The sequence below is a fragment of the Monodelphis domestica genome, chromosome 1, assembly GCF_027887165.1.
Source record: "Monodelphis domestica isolate mMonDom1 chromosome 1, mMonDom1.pri, whole genome shotgun sequence".
Taxonomy (NCBI): Eukaryota; Metazoa; Chordata; class Mammalia; order Didelphimorphia; family Didelphidae; genus Monodelphis; species Monodelphis domestica.
The window spans coordinates 111,500,513-111,513,107 of record NC_077227.1 but is presented as its reverse complement, the minus strand read 5'-3'; the positions used below and the strand labels follow the sequence as shown (position 1 = coordinate 111,513,107).

At 37.0% G+C, this 12,595-nt stretch overlaps 1 protein-coding gene across 2 annotated transcripts in view; it reads left to right on the top strand.

Moving 5' to 3' along the window:
* The window catches only part of CFAP58 (cilia and flagella associated protein 58), a 119,589-nt gene that overhangs the window by 36,654 nt on the left and 70,340 nt on the right, over positions 1-12,595 (top strand). For both annotated transcript variants that reach the window (XM_016428546.2, XM_007479043.3), the window contains exons 11-14: positions 1,082-1,228; positions 7,500-7,640; positions 7,913-8,136; positions 10,849-10,960. In XM_016428546.2, coding sequence (XP_016284032.1) covers positions 1,082-1,228; positions 7,500-7,640; positions 7,913-8,136; positions 10,849-10,960 — 624 coding nt within the window. The remainder of the gene's footprint in view (positions 1-1,081; positions 1,229-7,499; positions 7,641-7,912; positions 8,137-10,848; positions 10,961-12,595) is intronic.

Here is a 12,595-nt window from a genome sequence, read left to right as displayed (position 1 = left end):
TTTTGTTTTTTCTTTGTATCCCGGGAACTTAGCACACATGATTAGTGATTAATAAATATTTATTGGGGGCTCAATAGATAGAGAGCCAGGCATGGATATGGAAGATCCTGGGTTCAAATGTGACCCTTAGACATGTCCTAGCTGTGTGACCTTGGGCAAGTCACTTAACCTGCAATGCCTAGCCCTTACTGCTCTTCTGCCTTGGAACCAATACACAGTATTGATTCTAAGATGAAAAGTAAGAGTTTTTTTTTTAAACATTGCTTCTACATGTAATTAAAAAAACTCAGTAAATGCAAATTAAAAAAAGAAAAAAGTCAGTTGGCAAAAGCTTGACAAATGAATAGCTACTGAACTGAACACAGGAATTAAGAGACAAAAGAACTCTTAAGAGATTGTGTAGTCATAGGGAGCAGCTAGGTAGCTCAGTGGAGTGAGAGCCAGGACTAAAGATGGGAAGTCCTCTGCTCAAATCTGGCCTCAGACACTTCCTAGCTGAGTGATCCTGAGCAAGTCACTTAACCCTCACTGCCTACCCCTTATTGCCCTTCTGTCTTGGAACTAATAGACAATATTGCTTCTAAGACAGAAGGTAAAGGATTTTAGAAAAAAATTCTCACTAGCTGACTGATAATAATAAGATTGTAGGGAGTAGTTTCTTTTTTAACCATTGGATAGAAATACCATTCTTCCCTTTTTAAGATCAAATAAACGCCCAAGAGTCAAAGAAATATCAGAAGATGCTTGTGATCTAAACCAGAACCTGGAGACAGAATCTTTATTATAATTTTAGCTGTGTTGCCTATTCTTCATTTTCTGTAAAATGAGGATAATACTATAATAACAGCTGGGTCTCAAGATGAATGGTTTAAAGTACTTGAAGACTGATAGAAAAAAGAATCAATATAAGTGAAAAAGAGTAGTTCTAGATGGGAATGGGATCAAGAGATCATTGTTATGAGCTAATTTCTCCTAGAAGCTCTTAGTTTCCTACTATCAGTATATCTTGAACTTTAATAGGCACAAAGCAGAGGGCTTTATCACTTACTTCCAAACTTTTTTTTTTCTTTCATCTTGTCAGGATGAGATTACAGAAATGAGGAGGAAGTTGAAGATTATGACCCACCAGGTCGATCAGTTGAAAGAAGAAATAGCTTCTAAAGAGGCAGCCCTTGTGAAGCTACACCTGGAACATCAGCGTATAGAGAAGGAGAAGGAAACGCTAAAGGTAACACTCTATTAATGTGAGCATCCCCATTACCGTACTAGAAGGGAACCTGGGATGGAGTCTGGAATGCCTTCTCTTGTGCCCAGTGTACAAGGATAATAGCCATCTGCTTGTATTAGCACCTTAGACATCTTTGCATCTGCACCCAACAACTTTGAAAGATGTAGCCTCATTACTAAAGTCTTGGCTAAGATCTAGGCAAATTAAATAGCAGCTACTTTTTCCTTCTTCCACTCTAGATTTTGACATAAGAATCTTTTTCTGATATTTTAGATGTGAAAATGTATTGGAGTCTTATATAATTCTATTTGGAGAATATAGTATAAAACAGGTGGCCTTTGGACCCCATCTGAGATGGCTATTATTGTATTTTTTTTGTTTGTTTGTTTTTAACTGGAAGCATCAGAGAGAATTTTGGTTAAATACTACTTCATCTCTAATTTGATCCTGGAGTATGGGTTCTATTAATTACATTTTAGCAAGGTTCTCTTTTAATTCGTGTAACTCATGTAATTTTGTTTCTAGAGCAGGAGTTCTAAACCTAGTATCAATGGACCCTCAGGGTATCAGTATATAGATGTCAGTATGTCCATGAACTCAGATGGAAAAAAAATAATCTCTACTTTCATTAGCCTTTGGCTTAATTTTGTAATAATGAAAGTAAAATAATTAAATGTAATATTAATTTTAAAAAGTGTTGTCGCCACTTATAAAATTAACTCTCAAGTCAGGAGTCTTGTTAGGAGCTCTTAACAATTAAGTTTTAATAAAAATGGTGGTAAAGCAAAAAAAGGGAAATGTAGGAAAGGGATAGAAAGTATCACCTATCTAAAATAATACCCTGAGCTGAATCAGGAAGCCTGCCAAAATATCAATAATATAGAAATAGGTCTCGATCAATGATACATGTAAAACTCAGTGGAATTGTGCATTGGCTATGGGGTTGGGGAAGAGGGAAGGGAAAGAACATGAATTATGTAACCATGGAAAAATATTCTAAATTTTAATTAATTAATTAAAAATTTCAATTATAAAAAAAGGAAGCCTGCCAAGTCACCAAACCCTGCACAAAACCCTGGAGCACCCAGCAGGCACCAGAACTCCCACTCCAGACCATCTTCCACGGCAGCGCCAATCCAGAGAGACAGAGAGCCTTTCCCTCACCTACCACATCTTTTTACTTCTGTCCCCCTCTGTCATGCAAAGAACCCAGGCACAATGGGATGTGGGGTAGGACAAATTTAGGGAGTAATTTCTATCTACACACTTTGTTAAACTATATATTTTATTTTATACATTTAAAAATAGTTTTGAGTTCATGCCATAAAACAGACAATTAACAACCTCCATGAGACTACATATAGATGAATATTTTAAATATCCGACACATGGTTGAAATTATTATTGACTCTGCTACTTCAGATATGTTTTGAACACAGTAAGGTTTTTGGCAAGGTTTGTTTAAAGTGGGTCCCCCTGTATTCTCAGTTTTGCAAGAAATGTATCCATGGTCCTCATCTTCATAAAATGTGGATGTACTCCAAATGAAACTAAATTAAAGACCATATAGGACTCCCATCTGTCACCAGAGATCCTTGGATTAAGGCTTAAAGTCAGATCTGGTAGACATTAGACTAGCAGAAGTTCTAGGAAAGCCTAATTATGTTTTTCAGAGTGAGCTATTGAGAAATAAGATGACTGTTGGTGTCTCTAGATTCAAAATTGACATGATTTTTGGTTTAGAATATATCCTTCACTGAAGCTGAAAGATATTTCTTCCCCCCCCACCCCCAAGGACTTCTCAACTGGGCTAGCACTGAAGTACAAAGAGGAATTCTCAGAGTTAAAGCAAAAACAAAAACAAAAACACCTCTTACCTTCTATCTTAGAATCAATACTAAGTATTAATTCTAGAGCAGAAGAGCAGTAAGGGCTAGGCACTTGGGGTCAAGTGACTTGTCCAGGGTCACATAGCTAGAAAGTATCTGAGGTTAGATTTGAACTCAGAACATCTTGTCTTTAGGCCTGACTCTTATCCAGGGAGCCAACTAGCTGCCCCCTCAATCAGTTTTGATTGTGAAATCCAGATTCTACAACATTGTTTTTGCTTAGGAATAAGTCTCTCTTATGTATGATCCTTAGAAAATGTGTTTCTTAGTACTTTAGTTAGGACTTCCTTTGACATTTTGATCTAGGGATATGAATCCCAATATACATGGGGCTTTGGGCCATAGATCTTGGCCGTTTTCATATTAACTCTGCACAAAGAGAAATTTAGCTTCTTCTTATGTTTTCTATAAAGCAGTGTAGGTGTAGGATTCCCTAGAGGCAAGTGTGAACTCTGTCCAGTTTATTATACTGTGAGGCACCTTCTGACAAGGTGTCCCAATTTATTGCTTATCTATAAAGCCAAGAGAACAGACTCCACACTAAGTCATTCTTGTCTTCAATTAATGCCATCAAAAGAGGGAATCACACTGTTTTCCATACTGTGTTTCTTTTGTCAATTCCCTGCTAGGCTTGACTGACTTCTTGTGATTCTAAGCATTGTCAGCACATTATGGTTATGACAGGATGTCAATAGATCTTAGTAAAGTTGATGAATTTGGGTTTATGTATCCCAGACTTATTTCATCAGCAGTGAAGGAATCATCTGATTTGGAATGTATGCCTTTCAGTCTTAACAAGCCCCTGATTCTGTCTCGTCACCTCCAAATCATCCTGCATCACTTTGACAGTTCCTTGATTTCTGGTGAATAATTCAGCAGCAAATACTATATGTCCAGAGCCAAGTATCATATTAGTCTCAGTCTTTAGGGCACAGTATCCTTTCACCTAATCTACTTTGTCACATTTCATGGATTGGGGAGCAATAGCAAAAGAAGAGAACCTAATTATTTTGTGGCAGGAAAACTCAATTAGTCCTATTTGTTCTGCTGAGAAAAAAAAAAGCAGGCAATTTCGGTAAAACACAGAATAATTGATAGGCTCCTATAAATGAAGCAGAGTCTTGTGGATATTTTTTTAAGGTATCTGATTTATAACTAAATAAGATGGGGGTATTTTCAAGCCCAGAGATGGGGAAGAAACTACCGTCTCTCAACAACTCCTGATTACTGTGCACGCTGAAGCCATGTCATTCCAATAGAGGCTAGAACCACAAATATCTCTTAGAACTTGACTCCAGTTGGATGGACCTTTTTAGGAACCTAGAAATTATTAAGACCTTGAGCTGCATGATCACATAGATTTATAACTACTAAATGCATAAGATCCAAGATTTTTTTTTTGCTGCCAAGATCTAATGCCATAGCTTATTTATAGCTCATATATCTATGACATAAGGAGAACATTCAGAATTGTGATATATTATAAAAAGAATTATATAGCGATACCAAATGCATGAACAGTTTTACATTTTTTGGACAGATATTTTTACATGCCGTTGATTACATTTTAATATAACAGGACTTACATTTTGTTTTCCTGATGGATTCAGATCAGCTCTTGGCACTTAGTAAAATGGAAGTGAATGTTGCACATCTGGGAAAATAAAAATTTTATTAAAGAAAACATGAGCCGAGCAAGTATTTTATTATTGTAGTCTCTGTCATATTAAGTGATTGTGGAAACTGAAATGTCAATTCTCCACCTTTTTCCTTTTCCCTTAAAGAAGTAAAACCTAGATTAGATTATCTTTAGAACTTATTTCTTTTTGTTTGTCCCTAGACCAAACTATACTTTATGAATGATCAAACAGAACATCCTATTTTAACTTGTTTATATAGTCTTCTAGTTTGTTAAGTTATATCTGGATTATGGAGTAGCATATATCTTCTGCTCAATCAAGTCTGAGGTATGAAATGAATGATCTTTGAGACCCTTGTGTATTGCAGGCAGACCCTAGATAGATTTTAGTGCATAGAACAGATGAGAGGAGCTTTTTGCCACCCAAAGACCTTCCTGTAGGTGCCTGGGCTGCCTTTCTAAGATCATCCCTGAAGAAATGACTACCTCTGTTTATCCCTGGATCACTGCTCTCATCTTGAGGCCATAATACTTTTTTGTTTTGACATCCTAACCTTGGTTTTCAGAATCTCCTATAATTCCAATCCTTATTGGAAGATGAACTTAGTTTGCACCTTCCTTCCCATTCCTTTTTATCAAAAAGCCTGACATTCTGATGTGGAATACCCACTTACCTGTTAGCCTTGCCTATGAACCTGTCACACTTTGATTTGGTGCTGAGTTAGCTCTGGCAATACATATGTCAACCTCATCATCTCTATGCACATACCTGGAAAGTATACAGCCAGGTAAGTAAACATCCCAAACATTCAGAATGTCCCCATTTCCTGTACCCAATAGGCTGCCTAAAAAACTGAATATCTACAGACCCCTTGTGCTGACCTCATTGTTGTACACTCGAAACCTGGGCATTCCCTACCAGTGTCATGCCAGGAAGTCAAACTACTTCTAGCTGAATTGTCTTGGGAAGATTCTAAAAATTACCTGGCAAGATAAAGCACCAGGCACGAAGGTCTCTCTTGGAGAGATTGTAACTCTGATGGCCTCACCACATTGTTCGAATGCCAAACGTACATTTGTCTAAAAGACTATTTTACATAGAACTCGCACAAAGCAATTGCTCACCTGGAGGTCAGAAGATGCAATAGATGCGAGGACACTCTCAAGGTCTCTTTGAAGAACTTTGGTGTCAATTGTGAGACACAGGAGTTACTGGCACAAGACCATCCAGCATAGCAAAACCATGCCACGGAAGGTGCTGTGCTCTATGAGTAAAGCAGAATTACAGTAACTCAAAAGAAATGTGAGATGTGCAAATTTAGATACATCTCCATCCCAAATGGACTGTTTGTGCCCAACTTGTGGTACAGCCTTCTGAGCTCATATTGATTTGATCAACCACAATTGGACACATTACATCGACCCCAACATGGTGATGTCATTTTGGTCCTCTTCAAGTATTAAGGACAACCTCAAGGACCTTTCAGTGGCATGTTGTTTGTCTTTTTTAAAAATTAATTATTTATTTAATTGAATAATTTAGACATTTCTCCATGGTTACATGATTTGTTTTCTTTCCCTCCCTTCCTCCCTCCCCCCTTCCATACCCATTGAGCAGTTCCACTGGGTTTTACATAAATCATTGATCAAGACCTATTTCCATATTATTAATATTTGCAATAGAGTGATCATTCAAAGTCATGTTGTTTGTCTTTTGAATGATATTAGATTCAGAATCAGATACTGATGAAGATGGATAGATTTAAAAAAGATAAGAATATTATCCATGCAATTATTTTACTAATCTAATTGCATTCCCCCTTTTGTGCCTTTATTTATACTGGTTCCTCTGTCTAGAGGAACCTTTCATGTCTACTTAGGTAATTATAGTCTAGCTTATATCTCATCTCCTTTGTGAAACTTTTGCTTACCACCCTAAATTCTTGTAACCTTTTATCTCTAGACTGTGTTTAGTGTAGTGTTCAATTTGTACTTATCAGACGCTGCATTGATTATTAGTTACCTTTTCATGTCTAATCACCCCTGCTAGATCATAAGTTTTCTGTGGGCAGAGGGTATGTCTTACTTATCTTTTTATTCCTTTCAGTGCTTAGCACTAGGAAGTGCAGCAGTATATCTGTTATAAGAGTATATGTGTGATAAAATGGGGAATATTTTATTTCCTCAACTAAATTGCATGCTCCTTGAGAGCAGGAATTAGATTTTAACCTTCTTTACAACTCTCATAATGCCTCACACATAGGAAATCTCATTAAATATTTGATTGGATTCTTGTCTATAATCCGTGGCCCCCAAAGTCAACTTGCAAGTGTATAAAACCAGCATGTTAACTTGATAATATGTAATGTCCCTTTGCGCTCATCGTTGTCCTTTATACATTCTATGTATGCTCCCTTGGTAGTTGGTATGCTGTAAAATGCTGCTGAATACAAATAAAGACTTCCCTGTATATATGGCAACATGCTAGAAATTCCTCTTGGGTATAATTCACAGAACAAACATGTTTACTCTAATGCGCATCACTACACTTTCTCGTCGGCCCTTTGTGCTGGGCTTGTGTTCTTTCAGTTCTGTTTTTGCTTATGCGAATGATCAGAGCCATGTTGAATGATCCAACCTAGAAATGTACGTGAAGCCCAATGGTGCATCTAAATCCTGATTGTCAACTGGTACTTTGTAGGGTTACTAAGTAAAATTTGTCTGTCTCTTTTGTTCCTGCCAGGCTGAACTGCAGAAGCTGAGACAACAAGCCCTGGAGACCAAACACTTTATTGAAAAACAAGAAGCTGAGGAGAGAAAACTCCTGAGAATTATTTCTGAGGCTGATGCTGAGAGGTTGAGGCAAAAGAAGGAGCTGGACCAGGTGGGAAAATTGTTCACAAAGAAATGAAAGTGTCTGAGTCAACTCTAGGTTGCTCTTTCTCTCTGAGCCCTTTCATCTCTATAGAATGGATAGGTCCATCTGTGTCTCTTTCATTTGCTAAATATGAAAAATCATATGTACAGTGCCTGGCACAGAGAAGTCCTTAATCCCATGCTTTTTTACTTGGTTGATCACTGCAATACCTTATCAAAACCAACATTTCTTTCCAAATACCAACATTGTTCATGGTACCATGTTTCTTCCTTTTCTAGGTCATAAGTGAGAGAGATATTCTGGGATCTCAACTGGTTAGGCGGAATGATGAGCTTGCACTGCTCTATGAGAAGATCAAGATCCAGCAATCTGTACTGAACAAAGGAGAAACCCAATATAACCAGAGATTAGAAGATATGCGCATCCTGAAACTGGAGATCAAGAAACTCCGGCGGGAAAAGGGAATTCTTGCCAAAAGTGTGGCAAATGTGGAAGAACTCAGGTTAAAAGATACCCCAAACATATTTCTTTAGCAGTTATGGGTATGCTACCATATTGGAAACAGTTGAAATAATTGGTTTTTACTTTCGTTTCTCAACATGTATTCTTTTAATCCTAACCTTCAGTTTTGGTTCTGGGTCTAAGGCAGAAGAGCGGTAAGGGTTAGGCAATGGGGTCAAGTGACTCAGCCAGAGTTGCACAGCTAAGAAGTGTCTGAGATCAAATTTGAACATAGGACTTTCCGTCTCTAGACTTGGCTCTCAATCCACTGAGCCACCCAGCTGCCCCCTCAATAGATATCTTTACTAAATTGTCAAAAAGGAAACATCAGATACCATAAAATGTTACAGTATATCTTAGAGCTGGAAGGGACCATGGAAATGACCTAATTAATAAGCTAGATAATCTAATAATTCTGTCCTGTTTTACAGAGGAGGAAATGGAGATTAAATGTCCTATTCCAGGGTACCCCAGCTTGTAAATCATGGAGGCAGGAGTACTTTCCAGGTCTTTTAAGTCCTAGAATTCTTTGCACTGTTCCACATATCAGGTAGAATGTTGTCATGCAAATAATGCCCTGTGATAACCTTTATACATTTTCTTTCTGTGGGCTTATATGTGGAAAGCAGGGAAAATGTAGTTTTAGCATCAGTGAAAGCAACATTGCTTTATTTTCTTTATTTTTAACATTAATTTTTTAAAAATTGAGTTCCAAATTCTGTTCCCTTGCTCATTGCAAAAACAAGGAATATGATATTGATTATACATGTAAACTTGTGAAAAATATATTTCTATATTAGACATGTTGCAAAAACAATTTTTTAAAAAGTAGAAAGTGATGTTTCTTTAGACCCGAGCTTAATGTTCTATTCCACTCCTGATTACCTTTGAATACTTTTTCTATGCTGAAAAGCTTTAAAAAAAATCTTACCTTATATAAGATGCATTCTCCCTTTGGGAAAATAATTTCATGGTTCATATAGGTAACCTGGGACTTTCCAAGAACCAGAATAAGAGGTTCTGGACTTTTAAAACAGCTCTTCCTACTGCAGGTTACTGGGGAAGCATCAGAAGCCACAGGTAGACATTTATTAGCTATAAACAAAGGCACATTTTGAACCCTCTGCCCAAATTCATTGGATTAAAAAAATGATTTTGACATTTAAATTCAGGGAATGCTTCTAAGTATTCCCTGAATTTAAATGTCAAAATTGTTTGTTGGTTACCATTGCTAATGGATGAATTCTCACTAATTGTAATATAGCACCATAAAGTCTCATACCTATCTTGAGGGCTACCTGGATATAGAAGTCAATAGAAGTCATTTTATTACTTGAGCTGAGAATCTGATTTGACTGGTCCCCCAGGGAATATCTTTGGCCTGTTGCCATGGACTTGCACATTCCTACTCTCTTATTCTTGCTAAGTCTATGGCAAATGATGGCGGCCTCTTCAATATATATATATATATATATATTTTTTTTTTTTTATTCTAAGCAATCAGTTCTGAGACTTTCAAGTGAACACAGTACAGTTAATTCTGATGGCTTATCTTGCTAATGAGGGGAAGTTGTATTATTAGTTTGAATGAAGCAATTAAATAAAAGAGCTGCTTATTATTAGCTCTCTGCATGTCCATGGCAGAAAGGGCATAGATAATATCTTTGCTATCCTTTGTCATCCGTGTTTACTTTCACCCTCTGTGATTCCTCAAACTTCCTATGAATGGTGTGGTAGCAGGCCCATAGTAAGGCATAATGTAGTTGAAAAAAAAAATAGGCTGAAATCCAGGATACCTGAGTTCTAGTCCTAGCATTGACTGCCATTAACTAGTTTGAGTTGTCATCATCTCTTTTTGAGACTCTTTCCCCGTCTATAAAATGAGGAGATTCAACAAAATGACTTATGAGGCTTCTTTTAACTTTAAAGGTCCATTATCCAAATTGAAGAGGGTGGTAATAACACCCATTAATGAACAAATTCCATATTTTTTTGGTGAATGTTAGAGTCAGACCCAAAATATCAATATTTTGAGTCAGTCTAGGAATTTATTCTTATACTTTCTAATCACCTGTTTGGGTTGCCTGGGATTTGGTTTTTGAAAAAAGCAACAACAAAAATCAAAGTATATTGCTTCCTGTAAAAAGATGGAAGAAGGTGGCAGAACCCTAGAAGAAACTTACCATTGGGTATGGTTTCATGGATATAGTACAAAGGACATTGGCTCTGGAGTCAGGGGACTGAGACTCAAAATCCACTTCTGATGCTTCCTCTGTGACCTTGGGCAAGTGAGTTAATCTCCTAAGTCTTCAGTTTCCTCATCTGTGAAATAAAGGTTTAGACTAGATGGCCTCTGAGGTTCTTTTCAGCTCTAGATTTCTGATCTTTTGATTCCTTCTAGTTGGAGCTTAACACTGGGAAGCCAGATGCTATGAATTGAGAATGCAGATTTATCCCACTGGGTTCTGGTGTTGTCATGAATTCCTGAGTAATACAGATCATTTGCCTTCCAGTTTTTTCCATAAATCACCAAATGGTTAAACTAAATGATGAAACTGGGTTATTCTGATGGCTAATGTGTGGATTTGTACCTTAAAAGACCTTTCTAAAATCCAAGTTTTCTTCTGAGATTTCTTCTGTGGTGAATATTGTAGTGATGTAATACTCAAATTAGTACCAAATTTCTTTACTGAAGAGACTTTGTCTTATTCAGGCAGGAGCTTTTTCACATGCAAAGAGAATTCTTAAAGGAAAGGACCCGCTGCAGAGCCCTGGAGGAGGAACTGGAGAACCCCATGAATATACACAGATGGAGAAGATTGGAGGTAACATCTGGCAAAACATTATTCTATTTCCAACTCCGTTCTTCTACCCCAAACACATTTCCTAACCTAGAGCACAACATGAAACATGGCTTTGTTTAATGCTATGCAAATTGTCACTTATAGAAGAAGGCTGGGTGAGATGTAAATTGTGCTGTTCCAGAGCCAGATGGTTAAATTGGGTTTTGTTTAAGAAGGCTCAGGCAAAATAAACCTATATGGAGACTTTAAAAAGATATTCAGGGGTCAGCTGGGTAGCTCAGTGGATTGAGAGACAGGCCTAGAGATGAGAGATCTTAGGTTCAAATCTGACCTCAGACACTTCCCAGCTGTGTGACCCTGGGCAAGTCACTTAACCTCCATTGCCTAGCCCTTACTACTCTTCTGCCTTGGAACCAATGCACAGTATTGATTCCAAGATGGAAGATAAGGGATATTAAAAAAAAGATATTTAAACTCAAGATCATAGACTGGTTTCAGTCTATGGCCATTGTTTAGGTTGTTTCCCTCTAGCTTTTGCTTCTGGCTATCACCTTATCTTTGATTTGCACTAGTCAGTGGCATCTTCACTAATTTCCATCCAGACTTTGCATCTTTTCCTTTCTTGCAAGAAGCAGGCATCTCTTGAATTAGATCCTTTTTAAAGGACTAGTAGATAGGTGAAGCATTTGTTAAGTGTTTACTAGGTGCCAGGCATTAGTGAAAATACAAAGACCAATATTTTATTAACTAAGGTCCTTCTCTTTGGGAATTTTCAAAAGTATCATTAATGAATAGCATGTAAACAATTTTACTTTAATTTTATGTCTTCCTAGCAATCATTGCTGCCATAGCATCACCACAGGTGCTGTATTAAATGAGGACAAACAGACAAATGAAAGAGAAAGGCAGGCTAGGGGTGTTTGAGAAGATGATGGGTGCTTCCTTCAGTTGTTCTTACAAAGTACATGTAAGAAAGGGACCTGGGGTTAATTGAACAACTCAAGTGTTAAGAGAATAGGAATATTTTGATGTAGGGAAAATTGAAGGGAAAGGGGAAATTAGCCAAATAGATTTCAGGAAGTAATTTGTTTTCTAAAAAAATTAATGAAGAAGGTATTAAGGGTAATGCTTAATAAATTGTTATGTAAATAGGAGGACTGAATTTTAACAATATTCAGTCTGCCAAGAGATACTATGCCAAATGTAGTCCAGATATATGAATATCTGTTGGCTCTGTTGGATGTCTTTTAAGTAAAGTCAGAGCCAACTGAATTTTTTTTTCCAAATTCATTCATCCCTAGTCAAATTCCCAGAGTGACTTAGTTGTCTTGCTAAGTGAGTGAGAATATGGATGCTCCCAAAGATATCTAGTTGAAGACTGTGAATTCATTTACTGACAAGATTGTTCATTTCGTGTGTTTCTGTGCACATCTCTATAAAGCATAATTCTGTGTAAGGTTTGATCAAAAAAGAGAAAATAGGAACCCTGAAAAGCATTTGAAAATATTTAGATGCTTTTTAATAAGGTTCCTCTATCAAGTTCTCATGTCAGGTCAGTTGAAAGTAGATTCAGAAAGCCCAGAGGATAATTATTGATTTTTATTTCTGTGACATGATTTTAGATTGGAAATAGGTAGTTATTGGAAGGCAATCTTT